This window comes from Nannobrachium achirus (genome assembly GCF_963921795.1).
Source record: "Nannobrachium achirus genome assembly, chromosome: 13".
Lineage (NCBI taxonomy): Eukaryota > Metazoa > Chordata > Actinopteri > Myctophiformes > Myctophidae > Nannobrachium > Nannobrachium achirus.
In genome coordinates, this window is record NC_137833.1 from 15,156,887 (window position 1) to 15,177,359 (window position 20,473).

General features: G+C 41.9%; 2 protein-coding genes across 2 annotated transcripts in view; one reads left to right on the forward strand and one right to left on the reverse strand.

Annotated features, from left to right (window-relative positions):
* Positions 1–1,218: 1,218 nt before the first annotated feature.
* LOC308296545 (C-signal) lies at positions 1,219–4,687 on the reverse strand (the record flags this gene model as incomplete). The annotated part of the gene is made up of 4 exons (XM_080739840.1): positions 1,219–2,067; positions 3,105–3,199; positions 3,749–3,926; positions 4,358–4,687. The coding sequence occupies 4 exons, from the start codon at positions 4,685–4,687 to the stop codon at positions 1,876–1,878; spliced, it is 795 nt and encodes a 264-aa protein (XP_080595966.1). The 3' UTR covers positions 1,219–1,875.
* Positions 4,688–5,282: 595 nt separating this feature from the next.
* acoxl (acyl-CoA oxidase-like) overlaps positions 5,283–20,473 on the forward strand; it is a 53,468-nt gene continuing 38,277 nt past the window's right edge. The window contains exons 1-10 of the mRNA XM_080741005.1: positions 5,283–5,481; positions 6,789–6,885; positions 7,067–7,153; positions 8,710–8,796; positions 16,441–16,539; positions 16,869–16,983; positions 17,538–17,624; positions 18,559–18,631; positions 19,692–19,824; positions 20,415–20,449. Coding sequence (XP_080597131.1) covers positions 5,351–5,481; positions 6,789–6,885; positions 7,067–7,153; positions 8,710–8,796; positions 16,441–16,539; positions 16,869–16,983; positions 17,538–17,624; positions 18,559–18,631; positions 19,692–19,824; positions 20,415–20,449 — 944 coding nt within the window. The 5' untranslated portion in view covers positions 5,283–5,350. The remainder of the gene's footprint in view (positions 5,482–6,788; positions 6,886–7,066; positions 7,154–8,709; positions 8,797–16,440; positions 16,540–16,868; positions 16,984–17,537; positions 17,625–18,558; positions 18,632–19,691; positions 19,825–20,414; positions 20,450–20,473) is intronic.

The following is a 20,473-nucleotide window of genomic DNA, read 5'->3' on the forward strand; positions in this document are numbered from 1 at the left end:
ATACATTTGCTCTTAAGAAAGTGATCACAGCACTTCCCTTTTGTTGCATCCCATGGGCTTAACTTTGCAGCTGTGAACTGCAAAGCATTTTAAAGAGATAATGGACATATTCATTCAACCTATCAGATGCTCAATTTACAAACTGAATTAATTATATTCTACAGGACTGTCATAACTCTAGATTGTTGGCACACTGACATTTGGAACTTATATATGACTTGTTGCAAAACCTCAAATCACAGGTGATGCCAGTAGTGAGCGCATCTCATGGCGCGCTATACTGGTGCACAAGTAGGCCATACATGGCCAGGCCCAAATTAGCACCTCGTCAGAGTACAGTTCTAGTTGATTGTTTGTTATTCTCCTTTGGCTTCCATATATGTTTGTCTTTAGTTTGCTGCTTTGCCTTCTAGTTTATTTTGCATGTGTTAGGTGTGATATATTCTCCTGAGTGTTGTGCTCTTTCGTCTTGTGATGAGTATTGACTGTGTGCATGTTCACCCTAGCAGTTCCCCACAATTGGTGTGCCATTCATATACAGGACCAGTGTCATGTCCCTGGATCTTAGAAGCCCCCAACAGACACCTCATTGCAACCCCTGTCCAAATTCCCAAACACACTGTTGAGGAAGCACACTATTTTTAAGGCTGGTTGAAGATAAAGAATGCTATTTGAGGATACCGTCTGTCTGGGACTGAATTGACATTGTCCTGAAGGGACCTGACTCTCTAATCATCATGCAGCATGCTGTTTTAGTACATTGCTCTACCCATCCTACTCTTTCCTCCCCAATGCAGGCTGTCTTTCTTGGTGACACAACTGATACCCTTTTCACTTTGTGCTGCTACTGCATTGATGTATGTATGTTTCTTATGTTTGTATCTGGTGTGTGAGGCATCAACTTCAGATAAAAGTGGGTATTTTTCCCGGGCTAATTATTCTCTAGAAAAGGGGGATTTATATTATGTTCTGTAAGAATGTTGGATTTATAAAATCTTGAAAAGTAGGACCTTTGAATTGAATTGAAATTTAATTTGTATTTGTCACTATCATGTACTCCTAAACACATTATACACAGTCACACAAACACAATGCCATAAGGAATAGCACATGGACACCTTGTCAATGCATCAGATATATTTAACTGATTTTAATGTTTCAAATAGGATATCATTGCCATTTCCATGACAAAACTATTACTGAAAAAGGCACTTTTATTAATATAATATTCATTCTAATAAATGTCCTGCATTTCCATAACATACAGTATTGAACCACTCCAATAGCTGATCAGGTAACTCCATGGCTTCAGGGGAAGAGGCCCACCTGGAGTTTGTCAACCAATTAAAACTTTCTACTAATGAGTGAAATGTAAAAAGTTCTCTTCAGTGCAGTGACACAGATTATATATGACACACTTACACAAAGGAACAATATTTGCTTTTACTTAATAGGAATGCTATTAGCACACACACACAGTACAAAGGAACAGTGTATTGTATAAGTATAATTAATAGAAATTGTAATTGCACATAATTATACATGATTCTAATCACTGGGTTTATGTGTGAGGTAGTAAAACAATCTCTTCTATCTGTATGCCTACCGGTATTTGATAGTGAGGTAGCAGTGACACTCCCGGTCTATGTGTTTCACAACTTCTCATTACAGCACCAGCTTCTAGATTGAACATTCCTGACAGTGCTGAGAACATGTTCTTAAAGCACTGAGGATTAGAAGCAAAAAATTATAATAAAATCACTTTTAGCAAAAGAGCACCAGACATCAAATATATTTCCCATGATGTAATATCGACATAATATCCATCAATCTCTCTGCCTGTCTGTCTGTCTGTCTGTCTGTCTGTCCACCCATCTACCAAGGCAGTTCAGTTCCATCCCAGTTGTAGGCCTTGCCCGTCTTCTCTATGTTCAGAGTGTCAATGATGCCCATCAGAAAGTTAACAGAGTGTTCGGTGCTAAAGAGCTTGTCCTTGGGAACGTTCCTGTGGTACGGCCGGGAAAGGTCTGTGTTGACAGTGCCCGGGTGTAAAGACACACACACCACCTAGAAATGAGGGCAAATGATAACAAGTCAATCAGAAATCCTATCTGTAATTATAATTATGTGTATTTTTGATGAGCCAGATATGAGCCAATAATTCAGACTCTTTGTTGGGCCCATCCTAACTTTTATGAGCAGTGGGCAGCCCAAGGGAGTAAGGGACCAACCAGTACAAGCTGGTATGTCCTTCACATGCCTGTCTTGTGGTGTGGAAGGAAACCCAACTGAACATGGGGAGAACATAACTCAATACAGAAAGGCCCATAGCTGTCAACCACTGACTGAGCGACTATAACCATTATAATCACCACACCAACACTCCAATAGCAAGGGCAATATAGACTGCATATAGAAAGTAGCTTTCAATGTAGCCTGATAGGCTGGTGTTCAATTTAGCAAGTCCCAAATGTGTATGTTTATGATAACTAGCCCTTACCCGTTCAAAGATATGAGATCCGAAATGATGTGCACTGTGCACACAGTATATGAGGGATGGAAAGTAACTTTAACTGGTGCTTGCATGATAATACGGTATGTAGGAGCATCAATGTAAGAAATACCCGTTTCGTTTAATGGTTACAGAGATACTGTGTACCGATCTGCATGATTTTTGGACAACATCTGTAACAGGGCCAGACAACCCCCAACCCCGCCTGCACACACACACACACACACACACACACACACACACACACACACACACACACTCACACACACACACACACACACACACACACACACACAACATGTTGCCTCATGCTAGATAGATAGAATAGATAGTAGATACACCATAAAAAAAGCTAATATACAGCATATGATTTGTGAAAGTGACAAACGGGCTTCACAGTTATGTCAGGTGTGGTCATATGCTAATGGTGATGCGATTTCAGATCAATTGCTCCAGCCACTGAGGAGAAAAGCTGTGACAGACAGACAGACAGACAGACAGACAGACAGACAGACAGACAGACAGACAGACAGACACTCAGACAGACATTCGGAAAATGATATGTTTGATAGACGATGATTGGATAAACTACCTTTGGTCGACTGCGTGCCAACTCTATAGACAGGTTTCTGGTGGCCATGTTGAGAGCTGCTTTGGACATTCTGTAGCTGTACCACCCACCAAGACCTGGACAAGAGAGGAGCTGTAACTGATTACATCTATACACAATGTACCGTATATAGCTTGGGCAGTGGGCACATATTAGCATCTTTGGGCACTGACCTTGGACTTTGAGAGATAGAGAAGCAAACAATTGCGTTGTGATATAGATATAGATATAGATAAACATGGCCTTTTCAACTTCAGGTACATTATGTACAGTATGACTCAAATCCATGCTGTGTGGTTACTTAACATAACATGTTAGCTATTTACTATTTTGAATAACATTTTTAATACTTCAAATAGCCGATCCACATCGACACGTTTTAACTACTAACTAAAAACGTTTTTTTCAAAATAGTAAAACATTGCAAAAATGATTAGGGGATAGGGCCCCTCATCTCTGGACCAACAGAAGCCTACATATCTCTGTTAGCCGAGGGTCAAATCCCCAAGTTGTATTTTCTGTATCTTCACTAAGTCTGTTTCGCTAGAACGCATAAAAAGGAGGTGGATTGCCCAATCTTCTTTAAAAGGAACTAAACAAGTTATTTCATTGTGACTGTTCCGTACCATTATCACCTATGGAGCCCACTTTGGCTGTGATGTTGACAATGATGCCGCTGTGGTGCTTGGCTTTCTCTGGAGGTTGAAGACCAAACCCTCCTGCTCCTCTCTGGAGAAGGGGGGCGAAGTACTTGGCCATCACCAGTGGACCCACTGTGTTGGTGGTCAGAGTGGAAATGATGCCCTGCCAGAGGAGATGCACAAGTAATATGTATCAGAATAGCTTACAGTATATCAGATTTAAATGCAGAGTTAACTTACAAGATATGAATTTATAAATGACAATATATACATTAAAATGAATGAATGGCTGGGTGTTCTGAAAAGGACTGATGTCAACCAATCAAGCTTGATTGATTGATTGATTGATTGATTGAATACTTTATTAGAAGATTGCATAAGAATAGTACAGGACAGTAGTCTACATTTCAGATACAAGGTCTACTAAATTGAGTGAAGACATTTTCCATAGAGCTAGACAGAAGACCAGATTGTCATGCTTTATATCCTCAATCAATGTCTACAGTAAAATCCTGTCAGTCTTATTATGTACACACTCTCTGGGTTAATAACACCGTTAAAACAATGTGTAAAATATCTCCAAACTGATCTCACCTGGGCAGAGACATCTCTCAAACTAGTCTCTCCTTTACCGGAGGGATGAAGCATCGCCGAGGCATTAATGATCAGATCCACTTTACCGAACCTCTGCTTGACCTCCTCTGCGGCGCCTCTGATCTCCTCCTCTCTGTTCACGTCCACTCTCAGAACCGTCACCCTGTGCGGGTGTTGGGCGGCCAACCCCAGCAGCTCTGTCGCTCCTTCTGGGGCCCGACACGTCGCGACGACAGCAGCGGCACTTTTGTTTCTTAAAATGTGTTTACAAAATTCAAGTCCCAAGCCCCTGCTCGCCCCCTGTACGAGAGCTACCGCTGCAGAAGCCATGCTTGCTGACAGCAAATGACAGAAGGAGGGGGGAAGACTCGTGAACGAATTGAGTATCTGGTAAGCAAGTATATGGCGCCCTCTGTGGCGGGTCACGAGAAGGACACTTACACAATCCCAGGATCGGGTCGAGAGCGGATACGGAAACGGTCTGCCGTTATGGTTCTTCCGCTACGCAGAAGAACGACAGCAAGCCTGGAGCCAGCAGCGCCCCCACCAGGAGCAACTCTGTATTAGGTTAGCACTGCTTGGGTTCTCAACCTGTGGGTCGGTCGGGAACAGGGTGTTTTTTATTTTATTTGGGGGGTCTCTAGAGGACAGTGAAGCGACAATTTTATAGTGCTTTTTCAATTTGTTTGTTATGAATAAGAAAATACTATTATTCGTCAATATTGGTGAACTTATTTTGAAGTCCACTAAACAGAAAATATTGCTTTACTTTTTAAGTGCGACTTGATAAGCGAAGCGTGTAAAAAACAAAATCCAGATGTGTGTGACACAGACTGTAGGCCTATATGAGACTCAGCTGCGTAAACAGAGCACTATCAGTAATAACTACGTCACATCAATACGGAAGCGTCGCATGCAGCAGCCCACAGGCAACAGCTATTCACATTCCGTCTCGCTGTTTCTTTCTACTGTACTTTTTGACAATACACTGGCATGATGACGACATCAGAAACAACAACAGAGGCTTCCACCACTCTGTCCAGATATCTGGATGGGGAATTCTGGCAAGAAAAAGATCAACTACGTGAAGATATTTCACGATGTGAGCTGTTTCACACCAGCAGGTTATTATTATGCTTCCTCTTGACTGTACCTTTACTCTACTGTACTTTGCTCCTTACTGTACTTTTACTGTACCTTGATTGATTGATTGATTGATTGATTGAAGACTTTATTAGAAGTTTGCATAGGAAAAGGTAGTTTCATGACGGTACAGTTCACCGATACGCATTGCAAAATTAAATTAGCTCAAGTATTATTACTATTCCATCAGTAAATGCTGGTGACAAACGTATAATGTGCATGCAAAGCAGCTGTGTTGCAGTGGTGGAAAAAGTACTAAAATATTTTACTTAAAAGTAAAAGTATCAATAAATACTGCATGTAGATGTAGCTGTAGGCCTACTCTGTTACAAGTAGATATTTGGTATTAAAAATGTACTTGGCTAAAACAAAGTACAACAGTATAGTAGAAAGTACTCATTATGCAGTATGTCCCATGTCACAAGTTTTCAAATGAATAATAATAATAATAATAATAATAAATAAATAAATGTGTGTGTGTGTGTGTGTGTGTGTGTGTGTGGGTGTGTGTGTGTGTGTGTGTGTGTGTGTATATGTATATAGGTTTAGGTTATAATAAATCTAATAGGCCTAAATCTAAAATAGCAGATATGCAAGCTCACAATGCATTGCATCGTGACAATTGTGAGCTTGTAGATCGGCTATTTTCAAATGGCCGAAATGTAGCCATATAAGAGCTGAAGTGGTTAATATATGTTTTTGTAAAATAATCAAAATATGCAAAGTAACTAGTTATCAAATAATTATAGTGTTTATAATTAAAAGTATTGGAAATAGGAAATAATCACGTAAAGTACAAATACCTCAAAATTGTACTTAAGTACAAAGTAAATGTACTTAGTTATTTTACACCACTGATCAAAAAATTAAGTTAGCTTTAAACCTTAAAAGAATATTCCATTATACAAACATCATGTGCATGCAAGCAGTTGTGTTGTAATTGTGGTGGTGGATCTTCTGGATCCATTACTTACTTGGCACGCATCACACTACTAAGCTCCAGTCCATTAAGCCAATAATAATATCCCCCAAATATATTTTTTTAAATACCGATTTGGACAGTCAAAAGAGTCATTGATTAAAAGACACAATAACCATTTCCTATTTTTAACTTTGTCGAGAAGTTAAATAACTTTCATCCCAGCAGACCTGTGCCTCCAATTCTGTCTTTTCTCTGAGCTTTACAGTATATTGACAGTCTTATTTGATATTGACAGCTTAGAAAATACACATCAGCAGTTCACCAAACTTTAATTAAACAAGCCATTAATTATTCCATTTTCCATAGCTATGACCTGACACTGGACCAGAACAGAGACTTGACGATGGAGAGAGTTCGTTATTTCATTCAGTCCCCTCTAATGAGACAGCACCTCAAAAACCAGGTAGGTATCATTGATGATGACACAAGATTTTGGAATACAAAAACTCAGATTGACTGCAAGTCTGCAGTCTGCATAACTGCTATAAGAGCTTAAAATAAGGAACCAACTGGTGATTAGTACTATGTTTTACTTTCTTTCTTTCTTTCTTTCTTTCTTTCTTTCTTTCTTTCTTTCTTTCTAGGTAAAAGAGAAACAACCAGGCTTCATAGCTAAAAGCATGAGCCTCACAGAGCTCATATGTTCCGCGGACCTGGCCACAGGGGTGAAGGTACGACGTGCACGCCCACACGCACGCACGCACGCACGCACGCACGCACGCACGCACGCACGCACGCACACACACACACACACACACACACACACACACACACACACACAGACAAACCACACCCACAAACCAAGATATACGGTAGATAAGGGATCTGTTGACCAAACATTGATTTACATAATGTCCAAGTGATACTTGTTTACCTTGGTTATTATATTTGGTTACATGTATCTCTCTTGTGCACTGCAGTGTGTGACGACAGCTATAGTGTCATGTCAAGACAGGGTGTATTTTCACAGCCAAAGGTTAAATGCAAATGCAATTTGCCTAACTTTATGTGAGAATCCAGAATGATTTATAATGAGGAGTTCATTCCCTTTGTCAAGGACATTATGATACTGTATCCAAGTTGTTGCTGGATAGATTGAGCCTCAGCTTAGGACCTTTTGGTTATAGTTTTGTTCCGGCTATGACACCACTGTACGAGACAAACAAACAAAACAACACACTGCAGAGCTCCAGTGTCAACTTATTTTTTAAAGGCCTCTCCATACTTTGTCCGAAACCGCCGTTTTCGGTCATAAGGTCCTTTTCTACCATAAAATTATATCCCTCTGGACTTCTGAAAAGCATTGGACCGAACGAGAGTTCGGAAATTTGCACGTCGGAAAACACAACTCACTGAACATTTCGGTCGAAGTATGGAGAGGCCTTAAGGCCCAGCACCTGCCCCTTATGGGGTTTGGATTTGTGTGCGTACTCCTATCTTTTATGTAACACCAATGTACAAACAAACCTCTTATTGGTTCCAATAGGTTAGACCAAAGACAGTGATAACAACCTGGTTGCAGTCAACAGCTGATTATCAGTGTCATTGACCAGTGGTCACAGAGCAGGGGGTAAAGTTTGACAGAAGGATTGTCATACCATTATGTATTAAGCACCAAGCCCTACTGATTTAACACTGTCTTTCGGTGCATTCTATTTCTGCTTTAACAATGAACACATTTCTGTGTAACTGAACCTCTTTTTAGCAGAATGAAGTTAATCAACTCACAGACAGTGGTCAGTTTTTTTTTTATACAGATGCAACTTTTGTAAACATATTTAACGCTTACTGTCCTTCAATTAATTGGACTGCTATGCTATTCGGTTACAATTTTTGTAAATACAGTTGCAATTACTTGCATTTGTTATAATTCTTCCAAGCAAAGTTCCAATACTTTAGGAGTAAAATTTGAGATGTTCCGAGTCCAATCACAACAACAAACAGTCATGATGTTCGTCATCATGTAAAGTGATTGCCAAGTCCTTTTGTAATGTCCACAGTCCAAATTCCCTTCACTGCAAGACAAAAGGAAAACCTGTGTACCTTTAACGCGCACACCACGTACGCACACACGAGCACACACACACACACACACACACACACACACACACACACACACACACACACACACACACACACACACACACACACACACACACACACACACACAGATGTTCATTCACTGTGTTCATGTCATTATCAAACCATTGTGGTCTCTGTGTCCCAGCTAGGAGTGGTGTGTGGGTTGTATGGGGGAGCTGTCACCAACCTGGGAAGTCCAGAACAGAAAGACACATGGTACCTGCCTGTCACTGTATGTTTACCCACATTATTATTATTATTATTATTATTGTTACCCCTATCGTTAAATCGGTCCACGAAGCCGAGGTCCTAGGGCTGGTGTACACGACAAATTTCCAAACCCCGCTGTGTGTTCCCTGGGGGCGTGAAAAATAAGGGGGTGGGCTCTACATGTCCTCTGGGACCCCATCTACGTATGGACACCACTTGTTCGCCCATCCGTCTTACGGATGCTTTTTTATTCCATTTTATTTGTTTTAGGGTCCTATCTTGCAGTTCAAGCCTATTTCCACAGGGTGGCAGGCTACTTTCCCAACCTACTGGAGGTGAACATGCAGGGGCGTCAATTGGGTATGGCAAGCTATGGCAGCTGCCATACCTTGGCTACAGGGGGGAAATAATTAAATGTACTTTTCATCATGCCTGTTGCTAAGGTATGGCAACATGATTGGTGTCTTGCAAGACACCAGTCATGTTGCCATACCTTAGCCTTTCCTGAACTGACGCCGCTGTGAACATGTGTACACAGCCAGCATATTACTCAATGCCAAACTTTGCACACACACTCCTTGCCTGCCAATCCACAACCTCCACCCCTCCAGGGACCCCCAGGGCTTATCTCCCGATTAGGACACTTTCCAGCATAGTGACATGCAGAACAAACTGTCCATATAGTATGGTTTACATAAAAGTCAGTTGTCTTTCACACACACACACACACACACACACACACACACACACACACATATATATATATATATATACACATATATATATATATATATATATATATATATATATATATATATATATATATATTTCATTTATTTATTTCATAAATATTTTTCATCACAATTGGGTTTGTGGGGAGCCATCCCTGCTTCAAGCTGTCACAGCACGGCACCAACACTTCAAACTAGTTAAAAAACCCAATACAGCAGATCTACAAGCACCTCACAGATCTACAAGCACCTCGCACATGCCAGGGACAGAGTAGGTTGGCCTGCATAAGCCTTGCTGTCAACACACTATACTACACCACTCAGGCCACCAAGCCAGGTGTGGTCAATTAGTGCCTTCTTTTGATCAGTGGCTTCTGCTTGATGAGTGGCACCAGTCTGTCTTTGTTCCCTGGTCAGTCAAGTTCACTGGGAGAGAATGTTTCAGATCAGTGCAAGTGTATTTGTTTTCCATTTGGACTTACTGTGTTTTGTTGGTACAGTATGCGTGCGACTAACTAATATTTCTGATAATTCCAATTTGTTTGTTGTTTAATTAGCCGGATTGTGAATGCCCTGCATTTTTCTTTCATCTTTAGAACCACACGTGTGTAACAAAACAGAGTGGTGATCATTTGGTGTGGGTGAAGAGAAGAAAAACATTTCATTAAAGGAGTAGTTCACCCCCAAAGTGACTTTTTTTCTATTGAACTCAAGTCTCCATGGCGTGAGTAATACATTGAAAAAATAAGTCATTTTGGGGGTGAACTACTCCTTGAATGTCAGTTTTGTGGTGTTTTGACTGGACACCCTGAACATATTGCCAGATAGATAGACAGACAGACAGACAGACAGACAGACAGACAGACAGACAGACAGACAGAGAATTGTAGGCCTTGCATTTATTTGACTTGGTTCCAACAGATGGCGAAAATAGCTAATCTTCAAGCTCACAATGCCTCACTGTTTGGACAAAGAGTTGAGGCGTTACATTTTGTAAAACACGGCCTTGTGAAAATAGCAGATCTACATGCTCACAACACCTCACAACGCAGGGCGGCGTGAGCATGTAGATCTGATATTTTCACAATTTCTGCCCCTAATATTTAATTTATCATTTTAAAAGTATTAAAAAGTCCTTAAATTGTCTCTTTAGAAATGTGCAGATAGCCTCTGTATACTGTTGAGTGGAAAAACAATGTTTCACATTAAGCTAAACATTTGGGACCACCCAAGATCATTTGGAGACCCCTCTAGGGGTCCCATAGTTGAACCACTGACTTATAAGGGGAGTATGGAGACCCCTTTAGGGGTCCCATAGTTGAACCACTGACTTATAAGGGGAGTATATGAGGCTGGATCCGTCTGGAACACTGCACTAGGCTCTCGCCAGCTCTGTAGCTCTCCACACTTGAACAGTTGTGTCCTTAAATTCAATTATAATAATTAACCCCTGTATATACGGGCAATAGTTTTACATGACTTTGTGTACACAGCCAATAGTTTTACATGAACATGTCTAGGCTTTAGTACTGTACTGCCTCGTATAGCCCAACAGAGCCCAGCACAGAACAGCACAGCCCACCAGAGCCCAATACAGCCCCCCAGAGCCCAACAGAGTCCAGCAAACCTAAGTCCAGCCCAGCCGAGTAGGAGTATAGACCGGGGAAAGGGGGTAGTTAGATGACTCCACCAGGCCATTACTGTCCAGATCTGGCTTGAATAGGCCAGACTAGGGTAGACAGGACTGCACCAGACAACACCAGGCTGCTCCAGCCTGGTGGGACACTCAGAGACTTTGTAAACGCCTGTGTACATTTCCCATAGATTCTATGGGACTTGAACACTTGCTCCTGCCCTTCGTGTACACAATCTGTGCCGTGTCCCCTCAGAGGGACATTGTGGGCCCCCCGACCTCACTTTGAGAACCGGCCATGGACCACTTGATAAGCCCACAGTGTCCCTCTGAGGGTCCCCCGACCTCACTTTGAGAACCGACCATGGACCACTTGATAAGCCCACAGTGTCCCTCTGAGGGTTCATGTAAAACTACTGGTGACTTTGTACACGCCTGTGTACATTTCCCATAGATTCTATGGGACTTGAACACTTGCTCCTGCCCTTCGTGTACACGGTCTGTGCCGTGTCCCCTCAGAGGGACACTGTGGGCCCCCGACCTCACTTTGAGAACCGACCATGGACCACTTGATAAGCCCACAGTGTCCCTCTGAGGGTCCCCCGACCTCACTTTGAGGACCGACCATGGACCACTTGATAAGCCCACAGTGTCCCTCTGAGGGTCCCCGACCTCACTTTGAGAACCGACCATGGACCACTTGATAAGCCCACAGTGTCCCTCTGAGGGTTCATGTAAAACTACTGGTGACTTTGTACACGCCTGTGTACATTTCCCATAGATTCTATGGGACTTGAACACTTGCTCCTGCCCTTCGTGTACACGGTCTGTGCCGTGTCCCCTCAGAGGGACACTGTGGGCCCCCCGACCTCACTTTGAGAACCGGCCATGGACCACTTGATAAGCCCACAGTGTCCCTCTGAGGGTTCATGTAAAACTACTGGTGACTTTGTACACGCCTGTGTACATTTCCCATAGATTCTATGGGACTTGAACACTTGCTCCTGCCCTTCGTGTACACGGTCTGTGCCGTGTCCCCTCAGAGGGACACTGTGGGCCCCCCGACCTCACTTTGAGAACCGGCCATGGACCACTTGATAAGCCCACAGTGTCCCTCTGAGGGTTCATGTAAAACTTAAAACTAATGCCCGTGTACACAGTGGTTAATCGCATGTGCAAGGATCTACAGAGCTGGCTGGAGCAGCCTGGTGGAGTCTGGTGCAGTCCTGTCTACCCTGGTCTGGCCTATTCAAGCCAGATCTGGACAGTAATGGCCTGGTGGAGTCATCTAACTACCCCCTTTCCCCGGTCTATACTCCTACTCGGCAGGACTGGGCTGGACTTAGGTTTGCTGGACTCTGTTGGGCTCTGGGGGGCTGTATTGGGCTCTGGTGGGCTGTGCTGTTCTGTGCTGGGCTCTGTTGGGCTATACGAGGCAGTACAGTACTAAAGCCTAGACATGTTCATGTAAAACTATTGGCCGTGTACACAGTCATGTAAAACTATTGCCTGTGTACACAGTGGCTTTTTCCTTGACCTTTCGAGTTAGGAGTGTCGTAGAGACACGAGACCGGGTTTGTTGGATTCAGCGTCAAAAAGTAAGTCAGAATAAGTGTCTTTTATCCGAAAGAATGTGTAATCGTGTTGGTGGCGAGCAAATTTCGTGTCTTTTTCGCAATCATAAAGGGTTCAAAGTGTCGGAGAGACACGAAACCCATTCCATCGGATCAGGCATCCTTCAAATATGAAAAGTGTTTCCTGCGTAAAACAAACAGATTTTTTTAGATTTTTTTATTGATTTTAAGGACAAAAATCCGGGTTTCGGTGTCTTTTTCGCAATCGTAAAGGGTTCAAAGTGTCGGAGAGACACGAAACCCATTCCATCAGATCGGGCATGCTTCAAATATGAAACGTGTGTCCTGCCTGAAACAAAACATATTTTTTTGATTTTTTTATTCATTTTAAGGACAAAGGGCCTGTTTTGACGCCTAAAACGACCCTTTTCCTTGACCTTTCGAGTTAGGAGTGCCGTGTACACAGGATCTACAGAGCTGGCTGGAGCATGGAGCAGCCTGGTGGAGTCTGGTGCAGTCATCTAACTACCCCCCTTCCCTGGTCTATACTCCTATTGGGCAGGACTGGGCTGGACTTAGGTTTGCTGGAGTCTATTGGGCTCTGGTAGGCTGTATTGGGCTCTGGTGGGCCGTGTTGTGCTGTGATGGGCTCTGTTGGGCTACACGAGACAGTACAGTACTAAAGCCTGAACATGTTCATGTAAAACTATTGGCTGTGTACACAAAGTCATGTAAAACTATTGCCCGTATATACAGGGGTTAATTATTATAATTGAATTTAAGGACACAACTGTTCAAGTGTGGAGAGCTACAGAGCTGGCGAGAGCCTAGTGCAGTGTTCCAGACGGATCCAGCCTCATATACTCCCCTTATAAGTCAGTGGTTCAACTATGGGACCCCTAGAGGGGTCTCCATACTCCCCTTATAAGTCAGTGGTTCAACTATGGGACCCCTAGAGGGGTCTCCAAATGATCTTGGGTGGTCCCAAATGTTTAACTTAATGTGAAACATTGTTTTTCCACTCAACAGTATACAGAGGCTATCTGCACATTTCTAAAGAGACAATTTAAGGACTTTTTAATACTTTTAAAATGATAAATTAAATATTAGGGGCAGAAATTGTGAAAATATCAGATCTACATGCTCACGCCGCCCTGCGTTGTGAGGTGTTGTGAGCATGTAGATCTGCTATTTTCACAAGGCTGTGTTTTACAAAATGTAACGCCTCAACTCTTTGTCCAAACAGTGAGGCATTGTGAGCTTGAAGATTAGCTATTTTCGCCATCTGTTGGAACCAAGTCAAATAAATGCAAGGCCTACAATTCTCTGTCTGTCTGTCTGTCTGTCTGTCTGTCTGTCTGTCTGTCTGTCTGTCTGTCTATCTGGCAATATCCTCAGGGTGTCCAGTCAAAACACCACAAAACTGACATTCAAGGAGTAGTTCACCCCCAAAATGACTTATTTTTTCAATGTATTACTCACGCCATGGAGACTTGAGTTCAATAGAAAAAAAGTCACTTTGGGGGTGAACTACTCCTTTAATGAAATGTTTTTCTTCTCTTCACCCACACCAAATGATCACCACTCTGTTTTGTTACACACGTGTGGTTCTAAAGATGAAAGAAAAATGCAGGGCATTCACAATCCGGCTAATTAAACAACAAACAAATTGGAATTATCAGAAATATTAGTTAGTCGCACGCATACTGTACCAACAAAACACAGTAAGTCCAAATGGAAAACAAATAGGCTACACTTGCACTGATCTGAAACATTCTCTCCCAGTGAACTTGACTGACCAGGGAACAAAGACAGACTGGTGCCACTCATCAAGCAGAAGCCACTGATCAAAAGAAGGCACTAATTGACCACACCTGGCTTGGTGGCCTGAGTGGTGTAGTATAGTGTGTTGACAGCAAGGCTTATGCAGGCCAACCTACTCTGTCCCTGGCATGTGCGAGGTGCTTGTAGAACTGTGAGGTGCTTGTAGATCTGCTGTATTGGGTTTTTTAACTAGTTTGAAGTGTTGGTGCCGTGCTGTGACAGCTTGAAGCAGGGATGGCTCCCCACAAACCCAATTGTGATGAAAAATATTTATGAAATAAATAAATGAAATATATATATATATATATATATATATATATATATATATATATGTGTATATATATATATGTGTGTGTGTGTGTGTGTGTGTGTGTGTGTGTGTGTGTGTGTGTGAAAGACAACTGACTTTTATGTAAACCATACTATATGGACAGTTTGTTCTGCATGTCACTATGCTGGAAAGTGTCCTAATCGGGAGATAAGCCCTGGGGGTCCCTGGAGGGGTGGAGGTTGTGGATTGGCAGGCAAGGAGTGTGTGTGCAAAGTTTGGCATTGAGTAATATGCTGGCTGTGTACACATGTTCACAGCGGCGTCAGTTCAGGAAAGGCTAAGGTATGGCAACATGACTGGTGTCTTGCAAGACACCAATCATGTTGCCATACCTTAGCAACAGGCACGATGAAAAGTACATTTAATTATTTCCCCCCTGTAGCCAAGGTATGGATAAGCCCACAGTGTCCCTCTGAGGGTCCCCCGACCTCACTTTGAGAACCACCACGGACCACTTGATAAGCCCACAGTGTCCCTCTGAGGGTTCATGTAAAACTACTGGTCGTGGACACCACCTAGGGCCTGTGTACATATGGCTCTCTGCTGCCCCCCATTAAGAAACTATAGACGGCACAGACCGTGTACACGAAGGGCAGGAGCAAGTGGTCAAGTCCCATAGAATCTATGGGAAATGTACGAAGTCGTGTACAAAGTCACCGGTTGGTCCACGAGCCATAGTTTTTTCCATTGTAGCTCCCTACAGTGTACACGAATATGATTATTACCCTTATTATTATTATTATTATGCCTGCAATATAAATGGCATACTTGAATAAATATTATCATCCTTTAAAAAGAATAGGTTAAACACTGGGTGTTTATTAGATAAATTATTAAAGATAAATATGGATCTATAAATCCATAGTTAAAATAAAACAAAGAGCCAAAGGACTATATTTCTTATATTGCTGTATTGAAGAGAGACAGACAAGGAAGACAAAGCAGTGGGCATATCATCCTAGTGGTATGCTCGATAATCTCTCCCCACCATAACGGCAGGACAGAGGATTCTCTCTCTTCCAAAATGGAAGTTTAACATGTATATAAAGAGTACAGTTATGACAGTAAGAAGTCGTGGAACTTATTCATTTGTTCCCATATCATAACAAGGAAGTAGTAGGAACTCATTGATTCGTTCCTATATCATAACAAGGAAGTAACAGGAAGAAAGTGCCACGTAGTGCTGGTTATTTTCCACCACTCGTGACTTATACAGTATATCATGATTTCATAGTCTAAAGTTATTATGACCTGCAATCTTTAGCCTGACCCTACAGTATCCGACCAAAATGTGGTCTCATACTGTACGTTCAGTTCATATATATATATTATATGGTCATATGAGACTCATACACAAACATAATTATGTATCATAATTCTTATCCTAACAGTGTTTATTGGGTTATTATGTGAATACCATTGCTGACTGTGTGTGTGTGTGTGTGTGTGTGTGTGTGTGTGTGTGTGTGTGTGTGTGTGTGTGTGTGTGTGTGTGTGTGTGTGTGTGTGTGTGTGTGTGTGTGTGTGTGTGTGTGTGTGTGTGTGTGTGTGTGTGTGTGCGTGTGTGTGTCAGGATTTGGCGTTCACTGGGATGTTTGCCATGACAGAACGGGGTCATGGGAGCAACGTGAGGGGCATCCTGACTGAGGCTCACTATGACCCTCAAACACAGGTTAGTGGGTTTGTATACACAGTTACACACACATTTCTCTGTGAGGACCGGGTAAATTGTCCTCACATTATTTCTCAAATTCCACTACAGTATACTTGGGGGGACATAGGTGTTTTGTAAATGATAGGCTATACTTAATTATCATACAGTTCCTTATTTATTTATTAATATATTGATTATTTATTGAATATGTACAAAGTTATATACTGTATTCTCACAGCACAATAACTGCAACTCCCCAAATATTTTCCTCTCTCTCTCTCTCTCTCTCTCTCTCTCTCTCTCTCTCTCTCTCTCTCTCTCTCTCTCTCTCTCTCTCTCTCTCTCAGGAGTTCATCATCCATACACCTAGTGTTGACGCCCAGAAGATGTACATTGGTAACGCCATGAAGGGGAACTATGCATCTGTGTTTGCCCAGCTGATCATAGGCGGAGAGTCACAAGGTTAGCAGGAGAGGAGTGGATGTTTTCCTGCTCTGGTTTCATTAATGATTGTTTTTCTATGATTCATTGATGTTATATAGAGGTTCGGGACGCTACACGGCCCTCACACCTACGTCGCATTGCCGATTCAACTGAAATACCCATATATGGAGATCTTTGTATCTGTCAGTACATGTCCCCTTTATGCTCATATATGGAGATCCCTGATGTCATCAGTATATGCCCCCTTTACTGCCAATATATAGAGCTGACTGATTTGTTTACGCCTGATGCCAAGACGACACAATGAGGATAGACAACCCTCCCAAATATGGAGTATATTTGGGACGCCAGTTCAACTTTAATGCAATTTTCTAATACGAATATTTCATGGCAGCAACTAACTCCATTTCGGCAGGTACACATGTTCAAGACGATCTACTGTAGGATAGGTAGGATATGGCATGGCAACACAGGTCATGAGCGAACCCTGGCAGCTTGGAAAATTATACTATGTAGATATACAGTAGATATAGATATAAATATAAATATATATTGACTGGGTGTCTTTCCAGGTCCTCATTGCTTCATTGTTCCAATCAGAGATACTGATGGGATCATGAACCCAGGAGTAACTACAGTTGACATGAAACATAAAGAAGGTAAGGTGCTGTCTCACACATTTTATTTATCTCTCATGTCTGTCTACTTTGCATTGTTGTTTTATTTTTGTTTTTTGTCATCAGTGCTGGCTATGGGTCTACTATGCCAGCTGAAACAAATTATATTGGCTTTCAAGCTCCACCTTCTACAGTAGGTGTCATGTGGGACACTGTCATGCCTTTGATGTGCCTTTCAGTAAATGTTGTTGGTTATCTTAATCTATTCAAACTAAAATTTCGATACAATCCAAATTGACAGAGAAAACTAACTCTGTTCCGATTTTTCCCAGTGTTCAGTTCCCATGATACACTTTGTGGGCAAACATCAGCCTGGCACACCCATGTGGTCTATTAATAGCCGCCATTACATCAGCCTGAATCATAATATGACCAGACCAATACATCAGAAGTTAAAATAGCTATTTGCTGCAAACACTGCAAGCTAAGACAATGTCATGGCTACCAAAGGTAAGGGTTGTAGTTCTCACATTCACAGGTTGTCCCCCAGTGACACTGGAGTTTTCAACATAGCTCAGGGGCATTTCAAAGACACCAGAAGACTGCTCAGTCTTTTATGGCTGCTAATGTAGTGTTAGCTCTTCAACAAATATATCGAGGTGACGTGTAAGGGCTGACTGAATAAGGTCGGTCATATGACATATCAATCCAAATGTGGGCATGGTTTCAGCCTCATCTGACCAACATTCACTTTCATTACAACATGAAAGTTAAATATTTCAAAAGATATAAAACATAAAATAAAATGTAAGTTACTTCCTTTGGCCAGTACTGGCAGCATGCACAAGAAATATGGCGCTTGGGTTGCGAGATTAGCCTCAGACAAACACAGACCATTTAAAAAACTGTCTTTGTGCCTTTCATCTCTCACTCTCTGCCTTCTCTCTCTGTCTCGCTATTTATCTCTCACACTCAGGTCTACATGGAGTGGACAATGGCATCCTCATATTTGACCATGTCAGAATACCCAGGGAAAACCTGCTCAGCAAGTCAGTAACACAAACACACACCTGTACTGTATGTTAAATGTATAGTTAACTCCAGGCTTACAAGCATTGATACTGTATACAGTATTCACGTCATGAATTAAAATAGCAAAACATACAGATGCACAGCAGACAGCTAGACACACAAAGATATATACATTTACTAATAACTAAGGCAAAGTCATTAATGTTATTGATTAGTTTAAACAATAACACTACAGTGTGTCTTCAGCCTGCCAGCTGGCTGCTGCCTGCAGAAGACTATAGGTCGGACAAATGTCAATCACAACACAATGACCGCAGCGCTTCTGCACGCAAAAAAGATAAAGAGCAATATCTCTTTATCAATATCTTAAGCTATAATTAACATTGGCACAGCGGCCTGTTAGTTCTGTTCATGAAGATCAGGCTACTCACCACATAAGTCATCTTCCTCCAACTTCATCATTATCATCATTTCCAGTTGATAAGATGTTCAAGCGATACTAGTACCGTATTTTCCGGACTATAAGGCGCACTTAAAAGCCTTTAATTTTCTCAAAAAACTACAGTGCGCCTTATAGTCCAGTGCGCCTTATATATGGATCATTCATTGACATTCCCTTTAGCACAGCTCCATCTGTTTGATGCATAACGCAACGGTAGCGTCTATTATGTGCGCCTTATAGTCAGGTGCGCCTTATATATGAAAACAGTTTGAAAATAGACCATTCATTGACAGTGTGCCTTATAGTCAGGTGCGCCTTATAGTCCAGAAAATACTGTATACTGTTTATCTATTATCCAGAGTTTTTAATTAGGTTTAATTTGGAGACTGAAAGCTCTGACTATTGGCTTGCGCTGGTGATTGGAACGTGTGTGTTTTTAAAGCCTAAAGCCATGCAAACTTTCCAGGCTCCCCACACCAAATAGTCTATGTATGTACAGTATGTATGTATGTTTATGTAACAATTTTACAAGACACCAATGTGCACGTTTCTGTGTATCTTTGTCTGCATAACTGTGCCTGCGTCCTTGCCTGCTTCTGATTGTGCCCTTGGGTACTCGTCCAAATGTGTACTAGGTTTGGCAGTGTGTCTGCAGAGGGTGTGTATTCATCTCCTGTCCAGAATAAGAGTCGCCGGTTCAATGCCATGCTAGCTGCCCTTACCCCCACCAGACTGGCACTCACTGTCCAGGCCATGGCTGCTATGAAGGTATGGGGTTGGGGGTCGTGTAGACTAGAAGAAGGGTTCCATAATCCATTATTGGTTTTCATAGTACTGTGTCTGTCATATATTATATGAGTTTAAAAAATAATCTCAATTTAAATAAATCACATGCTTTCTTGGGCCTATCCTTTTAGTTGACCTTGTACCAGTGTTGATATGAAACTGTACCTTTTCCTATGCAATAAATTCTTCAATCAATCAATGAATCAATCAAAGCTCCAGTCCTGAGGACACAGATTACTACAAATCTTCCATCAAATGAAGAAGACTGTACTGTAGGTGTATGAGGGTGAAATAGGTTATACTTACAGCAAGGGGGCGACATTCTTTGCATCAAGGCACTATCACAGAGTGTTCCAGAAACAAGACAGGTCTTATATCTTATATATTAGCTCTGATTGGCTTAAACATAATTCCTCTACATAAATACATTTTGTTCACTCTCAGTTGAGTTGTTTGTATCGCAATTGGACATGCTTGTTGACTTCTGTTAAATCATTTCATCTGTATTGTCTTTATTTGCTCACTTTGACTCCCTGCAATGTTACTAAACTGTTGTTTTTTGTCTTGCATAGCTGGGCCTTATCATCGCTGTCCGATACAGTCACAGGTACAGTAGTGTACACACACACAC